At 32.6% G+C, this 22,953-nt stretch overlaps 2 protein-coding genes across 7 annotated transcripts in view; both read left to right on the top strand.

Moving 5' to 3' along the window:
- Positions 1 to 22,953, top strand: part of LOC120337231 (uncharacterized) — a 32,041-nt gene that overhangs the window by 2,737 nt on the left and 6,351 nt on the right. For 3 of the 6 annotated variants that reach the window (XM_078116717.1, XM_078116720.1, XM_078116715.1), the window contains exons 7-20: positions 178 to 291; positions 1,460 to 1,612; positions 1,944 to 2,055; positions 2,477 to 2,512; positions 2,776 to 2,814; positions 3,169 to 3,201; positions 3,898 to 3,998; positions 4,671 to 4,781; positions 5,080 to 5,229; positions 5,497 to 5,584; positions 6,021 to 6,068; positions 6,377 to 6,549; positions 6,726 to 6,839; positions 7,188 to 7,340. In XM_078116717.1, the coding sequence (XP_077972843.1) occupies positions 178 to 291; positions 1,460 to 1,612; positions 1,944 to 2,055; positions 2,477 to 2,512; positions 2,776 to 2,814; positions 3,169 to 3,201; positions 3,898 to 3,998; positions 4,671 to 4,781; positions 5,080 to 5,229; positions 5,497 to 5,584; positions 6,021 to 6,068; positions 6,377 to 6,549; positions 6,726 to 6,839; positions 7,188 to 7,340 (1,425 nt within the window). Of the gene's footprint in view, positions 1 to 177; positions 292 to 1,459; positions 1,613 to 1,943; positions 2,056 to 2,476; positions 2,513 to 2,775; positions 2,815 to 3,168; positions 3,202 to 3,897; positions 3,999 to 4,670; positions 4,782 to 5,079; positions 5,230 to 5,496; positions 5,585 to 6,020; positions 6,069 to 6,376; positions 6,550 to 6,725; positions 6,840 to 7,187; positions 7,341 to 7,596; positions 7,685 to 8,103; positions 8,140 to 8,433; positions 8,473 to 8,817; positions 8,851 to 9,157; positions 9,259 to 9,914; positions 10,026 to 10,334; positions 10,485 to 10,760; positions 10,849 to 11,239; positions 11,288 to 11,650; positions 12,064 to 12,205; positions 12,317 to 13,024; positions 13,166 to 13,710; positions 13,799 to 14,020; positions 14,054 to 14,200; positions 14,575 to 22,953 lie in introns of those variants that run through there. The other 3 variants (XM_078116718.1, XM_078116721.1, XM_078116719.1) reach the window with 3 other exon arrangements.
- Positions 18,797 to 20,989, top strand: LOC144428062 (DBH-like monooxygenase protein 2 homolog). The gene is made up of 4 exons (XM_078116722.1): positions 18,797 to 18,999; positions 19,644 to 19,763; positions 20,460 to 20,630; positions 20,912 to 20,989. The coding sequence occupies exons 1-3, from the start codon at positions 18,835 to 18,837 to the stop codon at positions 20,622 to 20,624; spliced, it is 450 nt and encodes a 149-aa protein (XP_077972848.1). The 5' UTR covers positions 18,797 to 18,834; the 3' UTR covers positions 20,625 to 20,630; positions 20,912 to 20,989.

Raw genomic sequence — 22,953 nt, forward strand, 5'->3', positions numbered from 1 at the left:
TGTAAACTTCATCAAACCTACAAACTGACTGAACTTCATTGAGATTTCAACACTCTGAATGACATAAACGACATATAATTTTTACTAATTCGCTATTGTTATGGAAATGTTATTATTAAGAGCGCCTGTGGCGCAACACTAGTTGAAATGCAAAAATCATTTTATTGTCATTTTCAGTTGAAAGGAGAAACTCTGGGATGGATGGGAATAGGATTATCGCCCGGACATGGGATGACAAATTCAGACCTAATGATTGTTGGAGTTAACAGAGAAGGAAAAGCATATGCATATGTAAATAATATTATAAACTATTCAGCAAAAGAGTGTCAAACGTATTCTGGTTGCTGATTACGCACACATGTCGATTACGTATTTAAAAGATCACGTTAGCAAGATTAGGTCCAAATAGCAATAAGTACATAATACATAACGGCTAAATATTACAACGTTACATTCCTCAAGTCGGATGCAACTACTAGTTAATAAAATCATTTACATATAATATATATAAAACATATTGGATATATTTACAAAATTTACTTATAGATCAGGGTGGTCCAAGGTTGCGAGGTTGGCAGGCCGCAAAAACTTCTGAGGATGTCTCGCGGGCCGCTGTCGGAGAGAACCCAATAGTCATCACAACATCGGGAGTTTACTCACTTTACATATATTTAGAAATGAGAGTTTACCGTTCTAATCAGTTTAAGGAAGATATGTAAAGCCTTTAGTTATTTTAAAATTGCATCCCGAGAAATCTCGTGGTATTTTCGGTAGCTTTTCTCGTGTTTGGTTTTGTAATGGCGCTTCAAATTATATTCCCTCGTGACAGATATTACTTGAAAACACACCAGACACTGCAGTTTAACGTTGTTGTGGGTTAGGAAATACGTTTCCTCAGTTCACCTCGGTCAATCATTTTACCTCATTGTATGATGAATTGTTATATTTGACTAATTTTATTACCTATATCGTGAGCAGGCCTAGTGATATCGTCAAAGAACAACCAAGTCCGTCCAAGTTAGGATTCCGGACCCAGCTAAAAAAAAAACTGGATTGCGTGGCGCTAAGTCAGCTCACATGGCCAACGCTTAAAAATAGAGGGGTGTTTTTGCTAAAATAATAGCGAAAACTGACTTGACGCGAGCTTAAGGTACAACGTTTAGATAAAAAGTGCGACCCATCTCATCGCCTTGATTCTGTCTGCACAAGACAATCCATTCTCCTTGTACCGATCGCTGGACGTCATTCCAATATTGGCACCGTCTTGACGTTTAAAGATACAACTTTGAAATTCCGTGATTTCAACAAACATTAATCCCGATATTGGGGTTGAGAAAAGGGCTATTCGCAGTGGGAATAGTTTTAAAATAACTCAAATGTCGCGCTAATGATTTAGTGCACGCTCACTTAATGAAACTATTCGAAATTCGATGATTACAATTAAATTTTACCTTCTTAGGATTGTTTCGCTCCTGAAAATACTACTCCTTCGGTTGACAAAACCCAGAACGTTGAAATCATTGAATATGATCAGACTGATACTCATACAACAGTCACATTCAAAAGAGCTCTTGTTACAGATGATGAAAGCGGGAACGATCGATCAATACAGGTTGAATAACTTCTAATTGTTGAATGGAGAAAACAGATATAGATAAAATGTACGATAAAAACACTCCGTATTGTTACCGCTACATTGATTTGCTAACAACAAAAGACAAACAAATATTTTGACTGGCTTAAAATATAAAAAATATGAGTTTTTTGAATTGGTATTTATATACTCATATCTATTTCTTTTGTAAGCCAAAAGTTGTATAACAAAATTGAAAAATATTGTGCAAAGAATTGCATCTTGAAAAAAACTATAATCCTGATCGCAAATCACAAATCGTAAACTTCAGTCATCATAGAACTCATCGTTGCAAATCCTATTTTATAAGACTAAAAATGCTCGCTATAAACAGAATGCTGATACGTATTTCCTTTGGGCTTATGGATTGTATGACGTATTAGGAGCACCAGGTATCGTCAACTATCATTTTGGACGACGAGGTAATAGAAATATCATACATATTATGCTATGATTTAATTAAACAAACTTTTTAATGCAAAATATTGCATGTATGTTTGAGCAAAATACATTGATTAATACTAGTACAAAAATGATAAATGTGAAATGTCGTGAGATATTTAATCCGGCAATTAAACAGCCATATTTGATCTTATGAGGGCTATTTCATATACACGCCAGCCTGACATTCCGACCATCGTCAAAAATTATTTTACTGTCTATCTATAAAGTGTGGTGTGGTAGCGTGTGCAACATTTTAACTATAATGGACCGTCAACGATATAGTTTTTCCTTTCATTGCACTAGGTAATTTTTTACCATATCACACCTAAGCTATCTTTTGTCACCAACAATGTAATGAGGTTGTAAAGCTTCAGTTAAACTTGATTTTATTTTGTTTAGGATACTTGAAATTGAATCTGCTTCATGGGGTGGGAGGTAAAAAATTTTTTTTTTGGTTTTCTTACGAAATAATAAAAACTATCAATTTAGTCTATATGGGACGTTCAGAAATTATGTTCCGGGTATTAAATAAAAATAAAATTGCTCATTAGAGGATTAATGTAGAGCAACAAAATTTACAACACTATTGAGCTATTTTTTCAAAGTTTCGATAAATCTCAAAATATTCAAGATATTTTCAATTATATTGTATATAGACGGCGTAATATTATTGTTAATGTTTAATCATCTATTCACAGAGGCAATGAAACCAGCTGAAAGCCCGAAATCACCAGAAGGTAAATCTTATTGTACTTAAATGCATATATACAGTATATATATATATTTTTGCCATTCGGATTTAATTTAAAAATTCTAAACTACAAGCTTAGCATAATGATATATAAAAACGTTAGATCGTTTGATAATTTTTCGTTTCTTCGTAAACTAGGCAACGTATACTAAATCAATCGGTAACTGAATGTCACGGTGCGAAATAACTAGCCCGCAACTTTATACAGTTATTGAAGTTATTAAATAATATAGTGTGGATTTTCAATTGGTTTCCGCTGCACATCGCTTTTGTTCAAATGTTAAAATGAACCCTCTGGTATCTTTTCATTTTCATAATTGCGTTCATTTTCTATTTTCAGGTGTTGAAATGGAAGAGAGTGAAGTACCAGAAGGTGAATATTTCTATAGGAACTCTATACAGAATGTTTTCTGCTTCCCCAACACTTTTCCCAATTGTATGGATCTCAATAGGTCCACTCAGTGTTCAATAATTTATATAACAAGAGAGCGATACTCAAATATATAGACACGAAAACCAAAACAAAGTAGAAAGTGTATGCAATTTATTACAAAAGACTACCGGTACCGAATGACCTTCAGATCGCTCACGCTAAGACGGAACCGCCACAACGTTTACAATTTTTATTTTTAATGACGTCTCGAACAACAAAATAGAACGATTTCTTTAGAGCCCGCGGAAATTTTTGTAAAAAAATTACCAAAAAATACAATATTTAACCACTGAAAATTTCGAAGCAATTCTTCCAGTATTTAGAGAGAAAAACGATTTTTTTTTTTTTTTTTTATAACGATAATACGAAAAATACTAACAACATGAACAAGAACAACAAAATAACAACAAAACGATACATATTTACATTTCGTGTTCAACACGAATTACAACAACAACATAATACCAACAGGATCCTTATGTCCACTTGCCCAATAATATCATTATGATAATTAACGCTCCCCGTCGACATATACCTAATTGTTATACTACTAGTTAATAACATTCAGGTAGTCAATGATTACATCAATTACAAACATATCACGTACGAATTACCTTTTTTCTTGTTATTTTGTAGGCTTCATTTCCGTTAAAGGATACAAGAAACTTGATGAAGCCGGAGATGTTGTTCTACAATGGAGTACTGCTTATACTTCTGAAGCAGTAATTTTTATACAGGTAAACAATCAATATTATTCCAAATATATAAAGAACTTGAGTTAACTTGAACTGAAGTTTTGTATGTGAAATGAAAAGCCAACGATCGGACCACGTTTTATTGTTTTATTAGACCGTTTTGTTAAACTTGAGGATACATAAAAAAATGGAAGCAATGCTCAATGGACACGAAAGCCAAAACGAATTTTTTTAGCCCAAAAATCATATCTTGAATAGAAGTTGAAATTGTGGAACAGGTACCGTAAATTACCAGTACCGGTACAGGGGTACCGATAACCGGACTGTCTCAGCTTCCCCAAGTTCCGTTACGATGATACTTATGAATTGAGTCCAACGGCAATTGAAATACCAACTTATTCGAGTCACAAATGTAGTATCAAATCTTTTACAGTATCGGTAGTCTGGTAGTCTTCTTAGCTGACAAGGAGATCGGTGCCACATGGTCCTTTAGCCACTACAAGTAGTTTTCAGTTTTGGTGACGTCATTACACAACATTTTAAAGTGAAGAGCAAACGCTATAGAGACAAACGAAATTTTAAAATCCAATTAAAGTAATATCCTTTTTTCACAACAACATCAACAAGCAAAATTCTAATAACAACAAAAATATTTAACAAATCCATAGGTTCATTTTGTATTAAATGAGGTATCAAACCTTTTTCTGATCGTAGCTTTCAGCCCCAACAACAGGATGGGTTGGACTTGGGTTTTCTCCTGGTAATACTATGAAGGATGCTGATTTAATTGTGGCAGGAATAAAAGATGGAACTCCTTACATTTTTGTGAGTTTGAAGACGTTTAATTAATTTTCTCTTTTCAATTTTTAAATACTGTAAAAAATAGTTATGTCTCATATCATAAACTTTTAAGTAAATGGATTTTTTAACTTTTATGTAATTTCCTGATGACATTTAATATTGATTTATTGTGAAATGCACTTCATACTTAATTATATTTAACTATTCCTCTGTAAAATTTTCTGATTGATTGATTGAATGGAATGTAGTATGCGCATCGCTCCAGCTTAACTTCATTGTAGTAATAAATTGGCGTTGAATTGAGATTTTTGATATTTAAAAGGACTTACATGCTACAAGAAATACTTTACCACTGGTGGACGCAAATCAGGACGTGCTCTTATTTCAAGCGGTTGAAGATGGGCCAAGAGCAATCGTTATGATGTTGAAGAAATACAAAAGCGGAGACACAGAAAATGATATCGATATTATGGTATGAATATAGTTTATTTCAGTGAACTCAATATGGAAACTTTTTAATAGATTGAAATCATTTTAGATGACATATAATCAAATTACTTATGATGTGGCCACGAGTCAAATATAAAACGTTTTGACCTGGGCATCCCAATATTTAGGCTATAAGGGCTAGTTGGTTGAAGTTTTTATAAAATAAAAATCCACAATTATGGTTTATCTCTAAATAATGGTAAAATTTTTAATTCCGGGATAGCGCCACTTTTTGTATTGAAATTTCTAGGCAGGAAAAATGAATGTGCTTTGGGCATATGGAGAAACAGATGTCGATGAAAAGTTGACTCGAATGAATTACCACGGGCGAAATAGAGGTAAGGTATTTCATGCCCGTTTGTGATACCAAAGCAACAAGAAATTTCGTAATCTTGTAATTACTAGTCTCACAAACTTTTGTTGTAACATTTACGTAAACCTGCTATGAACCTGCTGGTAAAACAAATAATTGTGACAGATGCAAAATTTTTTAAAAAATAACAAATTGCGAAAGCAAATTATTTCGTTGTTGCGCATTTGATGGAGCTCACAATATACCTTTGGAATTTTATAGCAAGATCATAAACGTGTAATTAAGTCAATTACTTGGTCATATTGTTGAGTACTATACAAAAAATAGTACTATTTGCAATATTTATACAATACAACAACTTTCAATAACAACGTTATATTCAATAATACCGTTAACGCTTTGCGCATATTGATATGTACCTTTTAAAAGGTAATGGTTTTAAACGTCTATTCTATATCAAGGGCACGTTGAAGTAGAATTCATACCGAGTGATACTAGCGCCATTGCAGGTAAGTCCATATTTTCATTTTGTGTATATTGCTCAATATTTCAAAGTCGTTCATTTTCGATCGATATATAACATTTATAAATCAATTATATTATTTATTACTTCACTTTATAACCAATCCTATTTGAGAGTTGCCCTTGGGAAAAGGTTTTGATATTTTTTATTAGCACACTGGTATTCTATAATATAAGGACCGTTATAAATGACAAATCAAAATTGGAAACGCATATACCTCGTGTTCATAACTCTAGTTGGTAGATAATTATAAATAATAATAATTACTATTGCACAAAACAACAACTCTAAAAGATATTGAAGATCATGATGATCACGATGATGATCACGATGATGATGATGATGATGATGATGACAAACAAGCTCATGAACATGATGATAAGGAGTTGAAGCATTTCATTTATCTTGATGCAGACGAGAAACTTTTCCTTCGATGGGGAGTCAAAGGTCAAGAAATTACTTTCAAGGTACGAAACATACATACTTTTGTTTTCAACGAAGTTCTAACTCGAAAAGTTCTTTTTTAAGTTTTTTGTAAACTTAGTATATGTATATTGATAAGCATTGTATACATCTTAACTTTCAACAGCCTTTGATGCAGGACTATTTAAAAATGCATAAATCATTTTGTTGTCATTTTTAGTTGAAAGGTGAAACTATGGGATGGATGGGAATTGGATTATCGTCCGGCCCTGGGATGACAAATTCAGATCTAATGATTGTTGGAGTTAACAGAGAAGGAAAAGCATATGCATATGTAAATAATATTACACTGTAAATTATTTAGCAAAAAAAAAGAGTGTTAAACGTATTCTGGTGAGTCACATAATAATAAATAAATACAACTGTCGCTTACGTGTATATTTAAAAGATCACATTTGCAAGTTTAAGTCAAAATAGCAATTGGTACATAATACACAACGGCTAAATAATGTAACGATACATTCTCCGCAGGCCGGATGCAATAACTAGTTAATAAAATACATTTACAACTTTATAGTTGATATTTTATATATGTTATTGTATATTCATATGCGGGACTTAATGAAAGTGTTTAAAACTTAATGAAATTCGATAATTGGTAATTGAATGTTAACCTTCTTAGGATTGTTTCGCTCCTGAGAATACTACTCCTTCGGTTGACAAAACCCAAAACGTTGAAATCATTGAATATGATCAGACTGATACTCATACAACAGTCACATTCAAAAGAGCTCTTGTTACAAATGATGAAAGCGGAGAAGATCGATCCATACAGGTTGAATGACTTTTAATGGGTGAATCCAAAAAATAGTTACACATAAAATGTACGATAAAAAATACTTCAATTTATTCTGTCATCTACATCTATTGAAAGCCAAAGGTTGTACAACAAAATTGAAAGAACATGTTGCAAGAATTTACAATTTGAAAAAATTTACTGCAAATCAAAATTTGTAAACTTCAGTCAACATAGAACTAACTCATCGCTGCAAATCAAATTTTATAAGACTGTCAATGCTCGTTATTTACAGAATGCTGATACTTATTTCCTATGGGCTTATGGATTGTATGACGTATTAGGAGCACCAGGAATCGTCAACTATCATTTTGGACGAAGAGGTATGAGAAATATCATACAAATTATACTACAATTTAATCATTAACTTTTTTGATGCAGAAATATTCACGTATGTTAGAGCAAAAAACATTGATTGAAACCGGTACAAAAATGATGAATGCTGTAAAATCAGTCAGTACTTAAACAGTCATATTTGATTTCATGACGATTATTTTTCATACACATCAGTCTGAGATTTAGACAGAATACCATCTTCGAAATTTATTTTATCATCTAAATTCTAAACATTATCATGTGGTCGGATAACAAATACAAGCTTTCACCCATGAATGTACTGTTAACGTCATTTTCTTTTATTGTACAATTTAATTTTATACCATATCATATCCAAACTATCGTATGCCACCAGCAATGCAATGAGATTGTAAGCTTAGTAGAATCTTGATTTTGTTTTGTTTAGGATACTTGAGATTGAATCTGCTTCGTGGAATGGGAGGTGACATTTTTTTTTTCTTTGTTTTTTGGACGGAATAATAAAAGCTTTGTTTCAGCCATAGTTTATACATTTTATCTACTGTCAACCTATTTAAAATAGGGCGTTCATGATTTATGTTCAAGGTATTGAATAAATATAAATTTACCCATTTGCGGATGTACGAAAAGCGACAAAATTTACAACACTATTGAGCTCTTTTTTCAAAGTTTTGTTGAATCGTCAAAGCTTTGAGATATTTCAAAGTATATTGTATACGAACGGGCTTACTATTATTGTTTAACAATGTATTTATAGAGGCAATGAAACCAGCTGAAATTCCGAAATCACCAGAAGGTAAATCCTATTGTAATAAATAGCATATTTTTGGTTTGGTATTCGGAGTTAATTTAAAATTCTAATCGTTAGCATAACGATATTTATAAAAGTACGTTAGATTTTTTTTAATTCTACGTTTTTCTGTAAACTAGGAAACATATTCTAAATTATTCGGTAACTGAATGTCCTGCGCCGCTTCTCAACATAAATATATATCATGTTAGTGCGGCATAACTAGCACGCAACGCGTTCCCGACGACTTCACACAGTCATTGGAGTATGTATTATTTTTGCATCTCCAATTGGATTCGTTGTACTTCGCTTACAGATTTTATAGAAACATTGTTGATTTTCTATTTCCAGGTGTGGAAACGGGAACGCCCAAAGGTCCAGAAGGTAAATAATTTTATAAGAGAATACGAAGTGTCTCGAAAATGTTGTCTTCCACTTGTCCCACTTCTCTAACACTTGTCCTAATCGCTTGAATCTCACTTCATGCAAATACTGTTGCGTACATTTTGCTTGAATGAATGCCTGAGTACGCTAATATAATATATTATGGAAGTAATAATACCAATATGATAATGAACACCGTACCCCGTCGACACATACTTAATTGCCATACATTAGTCAATGATTACATCAATCACAAACTTATCACAGATCTGTCGTGCAAATTACCTTTTTTCTTGTTATTTTGTAGGCTTCATTTCCGTTAAGGGATACAAAAAACTTAATGAAGCCGGAGATGTCGCTCTGCAATGGAGTACTGCTTATACTTCTGAGGCAGTAATGTTTACACAGGTAAAGAATCAATAATATTCCATTTACAGGGTGTTAAAAAAGTTACGCAATAATTAAGGCAAATATTTTCGTTTTGGCTAGGTTAAAAAAGTAACTGTTAGGAAACGTCAGTCGTGAAATGTTCAAATGGCAGGTCACCGTAATTTAATACTGCTAAAAGGTGTTAGTCGTTAAAAGTTTAAAGTAGCATTTCATCTCAATTTCTGTTAATTTTGCGTTACCTTTTTAACACCCTGTATATGAATAAACCGAGTACTGTACTGAAGTTTCGTATGTGAAATAAGACGCAGGTATGGTAAATTACCAGTACCGACACCCGTTCTGTCCTAGCTTTCCCATGTGACGATAATGACAATGCTTCCAGTCTCGAAGCAAATAGCAATACCAAATGATTCAAGTTATCAAATATTTTACCGGTAGTCTGGTAGCTTATCAAAAACTCCCGTCTTCGCTGACCAAGAGATCGGTGACAAATGACCGGGAAACCGCTACGAGTAGTTTTTAATTTTGCTGAAGACAAAAAACACACATAAAACTTCAAACGGAAAAATAAATGCCATAGAGTCAAATATAAATTTGTAAAATTAATAAAAGAACATTCCTTTTTCACAACATCATCGAGAAGAAAAATTCTAACAACAAAATTCTGTTTGTAGCTTTCAGCCCCAACAACAGGATGGGTTGGACTTGGGTTTTCCCCTGGTAATACTATGAAGGATGCTGATTTAATTGTGGCAGGAATAAAAGATGGAACTCCTTACATTTTTGTGAGTTTGACGACTTTTGTTCATGTTTTTCTCTTAAGAATATTAAATAATGTAAGACATAATTATGAGTTACACCATCAACTTTAGAGCATGTTTGTTATTTAACTTTCATGCAATTTTTTGACTGTATTTATATATTGATTTATTATGAAATGCACTTTACATTTATCGTTTTTCATCCCTATTGCCTTATTTTTATGTCATATTTTCTAATTGAATTCTAAATAAAATTTAGTATGTGTATCGTTTTAGCTTACCTTCAGTGTAGTAAAAAATTGACGTTGAATTGAGATTTTTGATATTTAAAAGGACTTACATGCTACAAGAAATACTTTACCAATGATGGACGCCAAACAAGACGTTCTCCTATTTCAAGCAGTTGAAGATGGGCCAAAAACAATCGTTATGATGTTGAAGAAATACAAAAGTGGAGACACAGAAAATGATATTGATATCAAGGTACAAATATCGTTTATTTGGTTAAATCATTATGAAAACTTTTTATTAGATTGAAAATTATTTTGGATGAGAATTAATCAAAAAGTACTTATTCCATGTCCACGTAGCAAAAATAAAACGTTTAGGCGTGGACTTCCCAATATTTAGGCTGCAAACGCCACGTCGGGTGGAATTTTTAATTCAATATATGGTTAATTCTTAATATTGGTTTATCTCTTTAGCAATAGGAAAGTATTAATTCATAAATAATGCCACTTTTTGTATCGAAAATACTAGGCAGGAAAACTAAATGTGCTTTGGGCATATGGAGAAACAGATGTCGATGAAAAACTAACTCGAATGAATTATCACGGACGAAATAGAGGTAAGTTATTTCCGAACCGTTCGTAGTTCCAAAACAACAAAAATGTCCGTAAATCTGTAATTACAAGTCTCATAAAGTTTTCTTGTAACATTCACGTAAATCTGCCACGAACCTTTTATTAAAGTACAATAATCGGGACAGGTGCAAAATTATTTAAAAAATATCAAATTACAATTATATTATTGCAAATTTGATAGAGACCAAAATATACCTTCGGTATTTTATAGCAAGAAGACATATTGTTAACGGTGATAAAAAATAGTATATATGCATTATTTCAATAATTTTATACAAAAGAACGAAATTAATTTAAATAACAACGTTAACGCTTTGCGCATATTGATGTTGGGCCTATTGAAAATACGTTTTTAATGATTTGTTTCATATTAAGGACACGTTGAAGTAGAATTCATACCGAGTGATACTAGCGCCATTCCGAGTAAGTCCATATTTTCATTCTTTGTTATTGCTTAGTATTTCAGAGTCGTTTTTTTTTAGATCAATATATATATAAGGTTTATCAAATCCATCATAATATTCATTACTTCACTTTGTAACCAAGCCAATATCAGAGTTGCTCTTGAGAAAATATTTTGATATTTTCTGATGCCAAGCTAGTATTCTGTGACTCATCGTACTGAAAACTTTTCATAATGGTAAATAGTGCCATCATTTTCTTAAATCTCTTTTGCATATTATTTTTAATCCTTGTATATTGATGATTTAATATGTAAGCAAAATCTATATTGATTATTGTTATTATATGCTTATGAATATATATGTTTTTAATATTTTACCAAAGCCGATGTACATTCGCCTGGAAGTCCAAAGTCACCTAAATTAGGAACAGACAGTCCCGTTTCTGTAAAACCGCCAAAGGTACCAGATGTGACTGGAATGTCACCACCAAGCCAGTCAGGACCAGACATGGCAAAATCTCCATTGAGTCCGGTAACTCCGGAAGATACAAATAACGTTGGATCACCGATGAGTCCCGATACTCCTGAGGATGGTAAGTCTCCGCCGAGTCCGGAGAGTCCAAAGAAACCTCCTCAGAAAATTCAGCCCGTTCGACGTGGAAGAATTTTTCAGGGTGGCTCTAATAATATTGACAAACTATTCGATGACGACAAAATGTATAAACAAGCAGTTTTAAATGTTGCACATAAAGTGAATCTCAAATGGGCTTATAATATGGACTACATCGTGATTCAGGTTAGTTAAATTCTTAGTAATTCACATTTTTTCAACTACATTGTTTATTTCAACGATAGTTTATTAATTAGGTTGTAAAGCATACCAAACTTTTGTAATTTTTTTAAAATATTCTTGATGTGAAAATCCATTTAAAATTTAGATATCGATCCCCACGCAAGGATGGGTTGGAGTTGGATTTTCTCCGGGACCGAATATGGCCAGAGCTGATATTGTTATTACAGGAGTAAGACGGGACGGAGTTTATGCAGTGGTGAGTATTTAACGAGGCAAACTCAGCTAATACACGCTAACAATACTACGATCTAGGACAGGGTTTCACAAACTATTTTGGCCGCTGACACCTTTTTGTCAATCCTATTTTTCATGGACCCTCACCCTATGCCATATCAATTTATGTGCCTGGCAAACGCGAAAGGATAATGTTTCATTTACAACACAACAACACAAACGACATTAATGTGATGGACTAGGTTACTTTCCACTGAACAATTATTCGATTCTCGGAGCAATTTGTGACAAGCAAATTCGTATATCCGACTCTACGGAAAGTGTCGACCTGTATTTTGTCATCCCATTGTAAGAGCTGAAAAAGATTCCCTCACACAAGTAGGTCATTGCAAAAAGCAATAAAGTTTTAATTTTTCTTCTGATAGCAATGGATATTTGGCCGCAAAATAATGCATTGGCTTTTTAATAAAAATCAATCATTAAATATTGATCGAAATATCGATATCGACTCTTTTCATATCGTTGCGAACCCCAAGTGTAGTAGTCATCGAGGACTACCAGGGGTCCGCGGACCCATGTTTGAATAACCCTAATCTAGGAATACATTCCAGGTGTTTAACGTCCTCGAAATGAATAAAGATAAAATCTTTGATTTCATTAAGCTGCAAAACTACTTTTTCAAGAAACACATGCAGTGCTAAACTTGATAATATATTATTTGTCTCTATAGGACGCATTTGCGAGCAGAAATGGTAAACCGCATATTGACTCGTCACAAGATATCAAGGTTCTCAGATACGTAGAAACCGCAGGCGTAACGACAGTTACTTTTGCAAGGAAACTGGATACAATGGATACTTTGGATAACAAGGTTTAATTGCGAATTGATATCAATTATTTATTTTCATTTCGGAACAATTAAAAAGAGTACTATACTGTGTATATTGTACATGCACATAAAGAGTAAAACAATGCTCTAAATAGGATGTTATTGATACGATTTGCTGCACGAATATGAATTCAACAAATTTTTGTCACTGCACTAGGCATCCTGGAAATAGGTCATACAGATCTGATAATGACCCGATGCCAGAAGACTATAATATTTAATTCCTTGGGTCTAATAAGAATGCTAATTATTTTCCATCATACACAACCAACAATTTTGTCAACTTTTTAACAAAGATTCAATTATAATTTTCGCTTTGCTTAACGTCTTGATGAGGTCTTTATAAACTCACGTGTTGTAATGTTCTGATATTCAAACCATGTTGTCTAACTCTAAGGGCTCAGCGTGAATAAATTTACATAGAATTCTAGGCATAAAACACTCAAAAATGCTTTGAAATACACGCGTGCCATTTGAACCAATAATCGAAGCAATATAACTCATTTATTCATATATGTTGATAAAAGATTGGTGATATCAAATACGTGATATGGGCATATGGAAGAGCTGATTTTGCAAAGAAGCCAAGAAACTTTTACCATGGATCCAATAGAGGTAGTGCAAATTGTAGCACATTTCTATTTACGTACTAGGCATCTGAATGTGTTTAATAATAGCCGTTGCTTTGACTTCACTCTCTGAGATTTGGCAAGTCAAAATATGGCGATACAGCAACAAAAACTTTTACATAGTCGCAATTCTGTAGTCTCTTTGTACGTATTTTGTTTATATATTGGAATGAAGCACGTAACAAAAATTTTCTTCACTTCAATTCAGGAGCAAAAATGCTGACTCTTATTGACGGACCAGGTGAGCCATTTTTCAGCTACTGCGACAAAGCTAATACCTGCTAATTCAGTTTTAATAAAATTGTTATACGTAAAACAAATGCACGATCGCATGTTTACAATGCATGTTTGAAATTTAATATTTCATTCTCATGTTTATATTTTACAGGTGGTTTGTCGGCAGATTTTAAAATGAATCCATTAGTGCTTGTACCAGGAAATTTGAGGTAAACAAAGACAAGAATGAAGTTTATTCGTCAGAAGGAAAGAAAGAGACTTATGCTAGTATATACCAATGCCTCATCATTTTTGTGCATTTAGATTTAGACAGTACTTTGATACTTTGGAGCCAAACATGTCGTATGATTTTGGCGTGATGAGTTAGTTATACGCCAAATGATACAGATGGAATGTATTATTAACAAACCAGCAAAAGGAACTAGTTGGAATGACCAATGTTTTTTGTTGGAATGTCTGCATTACATGCATCATCCAATTTTTAATTATAATCCTTTTTAAATAAAGTGAAACATAATCGAACAATCTTTTGCAATGTCATAACTATATTGGCAGCACTAGAGAAAGATTTGTTAGAAAATTCAAAATTCCTGAAAGACGTGATTTTTCCGTGACGACAACATGGTTGTGGTAACATATGTATGGTTAGTATGATTTAAAAATTTCAAATCGAAAGGACGCTCAAGAATTTACCACATCACATGATGTACATTAGAACGGATTATCATTAAATTTAAAGTAGCGTTGGCAGTTTATACAAGAATGTTATTATGAATGATGCAGAGCAACATTTTCTGTCTACGTTTTCTGCCTTCAAAATATCTGTAGCGGACCAGGGTCATTGATACATCGACACATTCTAACAAAAGTGCAGTGATCAGATACATGTACACGAACGTCAAACTAAAGTACTATCAAATATTTTACACTACCGTTAGTCTTCTTTGAATTTTAAAGTACTTCCGTGCTTTCGTTATTTTTTTGTCCTTCAAGACAATGAAAAAGTAAATATACCTCTGTGATACAATGTGATAATCGGTAAAATAGTTGATCAAAATTTAAGACAAGTGCAAATAGAATAAAACGGAACAGATTGTCTAAAAAAAGAGCTGGAAGCGCTGCACCTGAAATCCTACTGTAGTCATTTGACATGCTCGACATTTACCTTCATAGCAGCTGTCTAGTAGTAGTTCACTATCAGACTTTACACAGTGTGCTGTGTCGTGGTGACAAATATCGTCGTGATTAATAAAATTCCTACAAAATTCATATCCTGAAGCTGGAACTGTGGAACAACTACATGTGATGTACCTACCTTACCAATCAGCCAGTACCGCTACTCGGACAGTTCGAGTTCTAGTCACAAATATTTAACAGTACAGGTACAGGGAAGTCCGTCTACTTTTACAGCTTATCGAAAAAAACGACTTTCACTGAGCAGGATTTTCTCTGATTGCGACTGCGGCTCCTCCATACGGTGCGCAATTTTTAGCTTTGATGGCGTAATCAAACAAAACTTCGAAGTGACAAACGAATTCCATAGAGACCACAGAATTTTCTGAAATATATAAAAGTAATAGCCTTCTAGCAACAAAACAATCTTCAATCACTAAAAGTTTCAAAGCCGATAATCCAATAATTAAAGCAAAAAGGGAATTTTTTCACAACAACAACAAGAAGAAGAATACAAACAGCAACAACATAACAACAAAACGATCGAATGATCACTTTGTCGACAAGTATATTTTGTATTTTCTTATACCAATCATACTAATCGTCAATTATTTTTTTTATCAGAGGTTACGTAGCATTCTTCACCGTGATTCATTTATGATACGTCCCTTCATTACAAGATAGGTAACATGGTTGGCAGACGATTGTTCTGATACCTTTTGGCTTCCACTGTGTTAAACCAATCTTATTTGTCCCAAATGACTAATTAAAAGATGCTTGTGATCTTGTTGGCATATGTTTCTTTGCAAGAATAGTTAATGAACTACACGATTGGAACATGCAAACGTAGGTGTTCTGAGTGAAACTATTACAGGCAATGATTGTCATTACAAAAGAGGTAAGAAAATGTAATTGTGAACTTATTGAATTATTGCCAAATGTGTTACTTGACGATCAAGTGTAAGTTAGAAAATTCTCTATACATTCACTTGTACAATATTTCATGTTTTATTCATATTTTATTATATATTGAACACATATATGTAAACTATTCAATTCTGAAATAGAATATGTGCTTTATTTTTATTTCTGCATTCAATAACATTTTATTTTTGCCAGTTCATGCTAGATTAACTTTGATTCTTGTGGAAAATAATTCCCCGAGGCAAAACACGTAAATTCAGTTACAGCTTTATAGGTTTAAAACAATTTGAAGGAAATTTCGTAAAGAATTTGTCAAAGTAAGAAAATATTCTGCGGATACGTGAACATTTAAATAAATCAAAAAATCTCATTAGTTTTTTCACTATCACGACCTAAAATTTTTTTAAAGTAGTTACTGTTTTAACATAGATGAGGCGGAAGAATTTTTAAAAAGTCAAAGCGTGACTTTCCCCTCGTATACGTAGTTATATATCAAAGTTTCTAGCAAAAGCACGCTTCACTTTGGATTGAGAAGTTTTGTGGTCATGAATAATAGACAATATTTAAATTGGAACAAGAGTTTAAGGCTCAAATATATGGACCCAAAAGTCAAAACGAATTTTTTACCCACAATTCTCCCAAAAAGCATATCCTGAACGAAGCTGTAAATGTGGAACAGGTTCTGTAACTTACCCGGACTGTCCTATATTTCCCTGTTCGGTGACGGTGATATTCATGAACCCAGTCTCAAGATGAATCGAAATACCAAATAATTCGAATCCAATATAGACCACAGAAATCTTTAAACTAAATAAAAGTACCCTTGCGACAACAACAATCTTTAACCATCTAAAATTTCTAAGAGATTGGTCTTGTATTTAAAAAGAAAAGCGAATTTTTTCAGAATTACAACAAGTTGAATAAAAAGACTACTAACAACAACAACAACAATCCATCAACTTCCTGTCTAATATTCACTAAATAATTCGTACAATTTGGCTTGAGGCTTATAGAAATTTCTTTCGATCCATAAACTCCGAGTAATTTCCAAAATAATCTAATTTAATCTTGTTGATAAACTTTCCCAAAATATGTTTATCTGACAATGCGTATCATCTTCTTTCAATAGCAAAAATGCTAAATCTTATTGGTAAGTCTGGCACAGTATGATCGAGTCATTTCTTCTAAATGCTTCTCATTTCAGTACAAAACAACTCATTCAATTGGAAATCGAAATTATCCCTTTTCGATTTAATATAAAATATATGACCTTAGAACAGACTAGTTGGGCAAATTTTTTTGGCCCCTGGTTCAAAAACCTTGCCCACACCTGACTTAGACTATTCATAGTTAAAAATCGATTTTATTTGATTTCAATGTATTCATTTTCACTTTTTGTGGTTCGTGGCTCCAACTGCTAGGTCCCCTATGGCCAGCGGTATATAAATTTATAAAATTCGAAACCATGAGAGTAATTAAGAACTTAGGGTGTGGCAAAACTTTCTTTTCATTAATCTTTTTAAAAAAAAGAAATTCGAATTTATCTTGTACATGATTGATGCCGCAGGGGATGTGTAGTTCTATATAACTCTAGACAGGAGCAAAAAATACCATAAAAATCTTTATACTTATATCTCTGAAGAAATGAAAATATAAAAGTTTCTGCTTTATTGCATCGCACTATTGCTTCATAATCTATTTATATATTTTGATGTTTTATACAGGTGGACAAACAAACTTCACGATGACGTCCTTATCTATAAAAAAATAAAATAGATTTAACTTGTAACCGCGATCAATTACTGTTCCACAATCTGTTTTCAATTGCGATATAAATTTTAAAACAAAAATTATTTTATTGCATAATCAAACGTTGAGATGTGATATGTGTCGATAAATGTAGTCAAAAGGAATATAGCACAGATTTGGGATATTAGAGTAAATCTATATCACATAACAACTGACAGTAAATTTGCAGTCAGCAGTTACATTACTTTGCCTGTGGCTTGTTGTTCAAGTCACAGCTGTACAATAACAAAGATTGATTTATTGGAATCGCGAAGAAATTAAAAACAAGTAATAATTAAAAGCTTCAAAATATGTCATTAAAGTTACTAAGTTACTATTGCGATATCTTTCAGTGAAATTTCTTTTATGTTCACCATGGGTCATACATGGAGCGTGTTTAAGAAACTGAATATTAAAATGCAAGGTCAAAACCGTTGGTTTCCTTTTTTATTATTTTATTTGATTACGTCGCAAAAACAGTATAAAAGCCTGCGGCGTACATTGACTCGACAAAAATCGATTAATCTGCAAAAGTTGAAAAGTATCTTATTATTAACTTGTTTTTGAAAAAGACACATGTAGTGCTTTTGAACGTGTATCAGTTTACAGTATACGTGACTGTTTAATAGTTTCGTAGTCAGTTTCGTCAGCTGTATAGTTTTGTGTATGTGTATTTTTCCGCGTTCTACAGCATTGAGAACAAAAATCAAAAGTTCGAAGTTTGATAAATCGTTGCCTTATATACATGCGAATCATGCCAGGGTTTGAGTAGAAAATAGGAAAAGATCACGAATAGTAGTTGCAGTGATAAAATAAATAAATAGTATATATAATAAATAACTACATGGAATTAATGAATATTTGATCAATTTAAAGCAGATTCGTCTTAACTTTGCCAATATGGCAACGGGATATAAAATATTAATTATATTTCCATTGTTATTCACTGTGGTTTGGGGAGGAAATGGCACGTCTTCGAAGGAAATAACATACGACGGATCTAAAGATTTGTCTGCTGGTATAAATGTCATGTGGAAAGTAGAAGAAAAGAGTATTGTTCTGAAGGTAAAATACCGCTAGGACAAAAAAGATTTCTTATTATTACCATCTCTGTTTGAAAGTGTGTTTAGTTAATATTAAGTCTTCTCCCAGGCTAATAATAAGTTGTATTAAGTTGGACAATGTCGAATTGACGAAAGAGAAAGTTTTGATTACTTCCAAATACAGTAGCTTCAGAGGTATCAAAGACTTTTTGTTTAAAGCTTTCTGAGAATCAATGTGTTAAAACAATTGATAAGAAGTAATTAAATAATATTTAAAAAATTAGAATTTTTTTTACCAATTTCAGATCAATTTACTAGAAATTAAAATATACCTTTTCACAAAACTGGTGTAACCCAACTTTTGTTTGTATTTATGTCTCATTTAGACATTTTTGCTAACATTATCAGTAGTCATACTGCTCCGTAGGTTTTTTTAATAGAAAATTTTCAAACTTGGCAAATAATTCAATATTACATAATTGAAGAGATCAAATCTGCGGAAAAAATTAAACAGTATGTATATGATAATTTCAACTACTTTTCGACTAAATTGCGTCTAAATAATTTGTCATATGAATGACTTTAATTATTTTTTTACGAAACGTGGTGAATTCGGTTTCTGATTTATTGCAAGTTATTTATATTTGAACATTTTTTTCACAACAGTTGAAATACAGAGCAACAGGATGGGTTGGCATTGGATTTTCGAAATCAAAACATCCACAGAGTATGGCTGATTCTGATATCATAATAGGCTGGGTTACTATGGACAACGCGTTTGTGTTGGTAAGACTAAAAATAAAGTAAATATAGACAATCTTTAATCATGCTGATCGTTAGCAATTTCAAATAACGATACAATTGTTTAAAGCTTGCCATAATTACCATATTTGTATCGTTGTAATATGCCCCGTTAAGTCTTCAGACAATGCCTCTGAGATTGTCCATATTAGGGCTTTCAGCTCTCATTTCCCATCATTACATCGCAGCTATTTTATAAGTCGCGTACTGTCCATGCAAACGAGACCCCTCAAGTCATAAAATTTGTTTGAAAAACTTTTATATAAATGACGACAATTCTAGCAAAGCGACTTAGTTAAAACGAAGCAGTTTAACTCATAATAAAGCTCATCAACCCCCGTACGCAGTCTTTGATTACTTCGATATCTCCTGGAAAATGAATCAAAACACAGTGCCCGAATCTTTCGATTCAAGCTGCATAAAAATTTTATTACTAGCTCGGTTTGTAGAATTTATTTTTTTAGAAGCCTCCAATAAATGAGCATAGTTGAACTAATTTATATGCAGCAAGTCACTTTGTATAACCAACAATCTAACCCTCTCTCCTATAGCAAGTGTGTGTATGCCTGGGTATGTGAGTGGAATGAGAGTTTGACAACAAATCGCAGAATACGTAAGCATAATTCTAAAGATATAGCACACTATCACATATAATATAATTTTCAACTAAAATTTTATCAGGACGCTTACTCCAAGGAAAATGGCGTTCCGGATGTTGATGAAAAATCCGAAGTAGATCTGATTAGTGGAAAGGAAGAATCTGGCTACACCACAATTGTTTTCAGAAGACCAATCGTTGCGATGAATGATGACGACGTTACCATTGAAGTAGGACAGAAAAAATAAAAATTGGTTGTCATATGGGAGCTATAACAGTTATATTGTTGGGTGCAAGAAGTATGAAAACAAGGAGTACAGTAACAAAGAATATAGTAAATACTTATACAAGCAAAAGTTTGAATCTTTTTTAATGTAAACTTGTAAAACGTGTTCGTATTTAATACGAAATATTCCAATATTCAATCCGAATCATATACTGCATTAGATGTGACACGTGTCGAAACTAAATTCAATCTTTTAAAAAGTCATGCTGAGTTAAAGTCTATGACATTAAAATTAATTTCTTTTTATAGAAAGGAGAAATTGGAATTCTTTGGGCGTATGGTAGATCGGATGGTACAGGAAAAACTTTGAGCTCTGCAAATTACCATGCAAGAAGAGGTAGGAATCATGTTCTTCAGCACAAACCTCCTGCAACGATCAATAATAACATTTTTTATCCATTTCTTGTTTTGCATTGAGTTACTAGTATTATTTTTTTCTAAATACGTTTTTGTCATATTGGTAATTCTAAATATGTTTGTAGGACAAATATTGTTTCCACACAATTCTAAAACGCATGGTTATGATCATAGTTAAGTTTCTCAAATTTGACACATTTCTTGCTTCTAATCCTCTGATAAAAAAAAAGCTAATTGAGAACAGTGTTATGTATTTTTAACTAATAATCCAATATAACTCACTGCAGTCAATAAAACAATAATAAATGGAATATAATGATAATGTTACTGGTAATAGATCTTCCCCCCTTAATGCATTTTATGTAACAAAGAGAAATAAAACTTAATATTCCAGGTCATACAAGTCTAACATTAATACCCGCAGACGAAAGTGGTAGTGAACCAAGTGTTCCAGGTAAACTATTTTGTAAATTTATTTGATTGCTTTCAAAGTCTTTTTATGTTGAATCTCAAAAACGCTGTGTGTTTTGTAAGAATCTATCAAGAATAATAAAAAAAAATATGAAACGCCCAATTGGTGTATATTGGTATAAACTATTAAACGAATAATAAACGCAAAATAACAACAACAACCACAATAATGTGTTGCCAGGTCCAGTTAGACTCGGTTCTCCAAAAGGTGTTGAAGATCATGATGACGACGATGATGATGACCACGAAGAATCTCATGAACATGATGATGAGGAGCTAAATCATTTCATTTATCTTGATGCAGACAAGAAACTTTTTCTCCGGTGGGGAGTCAAAGATCAAGAAATTACTTTCAAGGTACGAGACATTTTTAGTTTTCAATTAATCTGTAACTGTAATGTTTTTTCTGTGAACATAGTATCGTAAAGATATGTTATATAAATTTTGAATTTCAACATCCGTATCATTAACATTGAATTTTCATTGCGAATTGCGAAATATCATAAGCAAAAATGAATAAATCATTTGTTTGTAATTTTTAGTTGAAAGGAGAAACTCTGGGATGGATGGGAATAGGACTATCACCCGACCATGAAATGCACAATGCCGATATCACTATGGTTGGAGTTAACCGAGCAGGAGAAGCATATGCATACGTAAATAACTTTATTAATGCTCTAACATATAGACTCTAAATTAGTCAGTTTGTTAAAGCTACGCTCAGCTGTTTAATTTTACCCCCAAATCAATATTTTTTAAATAATATATGGTGTTGAACGCACTGATCCAAAAACATACTTGAATATATCTTCCATATCGCTTTTGTGTCAATTCAAAACCTGACATAAACGGTTCAAATATCACTTATAACCATAAACATGCAGACGTATGTAACCACTGCATTAATTCAAAGTAATGAGCATCAATACCAAATTGTATTTTTGAAGATGTATTATGCAACTCTACTAATAGCAATATCGTTCTATTGAAACTGAACTGCTGCTACTGACCACTCACCCAAGGGTGAATTGTACATGGCGATTTACAAACTATTATTTTACACCCTGCAAAAAGAAACTGAATAGTTAGCAAAATACATTTACTGTGACTACAATGTCAAATATGGAAAATCCAAATGTAGAAGTTTATGATATTTACTCTCAAAAAAGAAAAAAAAAGTAAAATAGTTTTCATTTTCGTCCAAAAAAGTCCACAATTATTTGTTACCTCTATCAGGATTGTTTCGCAACTGAGAATACTGTTCCTGCGGTTGACAAAACTCAGAACGTTGAAATCCTTGAATATGATCAGACTGATACTCATACAACCGTCGCATTCAAAAGAGCTCTTGTTACAAATGATGAAAACGGAGAAGATCGGTCGATCCAGGTTGAAAAGCTTTTAATTGGCGACATAGATAACAAGTTATAAGATAAATGTACAAAAAAATTAGATAATAAATG

The sequence above is a fragment of the Styela clava genome, chromosome 10 (assembly GCF_964204865.1).
Source record: "Styela clava chromosome 10, kaStyClav1.hap1.2, whole genome shotgun sequence".
In the NCBI taxonomy this organism is placed as follows: domain Eukaryota; kingdom Metazoa; phylum Chordata; class Ascidiacea; order Stolidobranchia; family Styelidae; genus Styela; species Styela clava.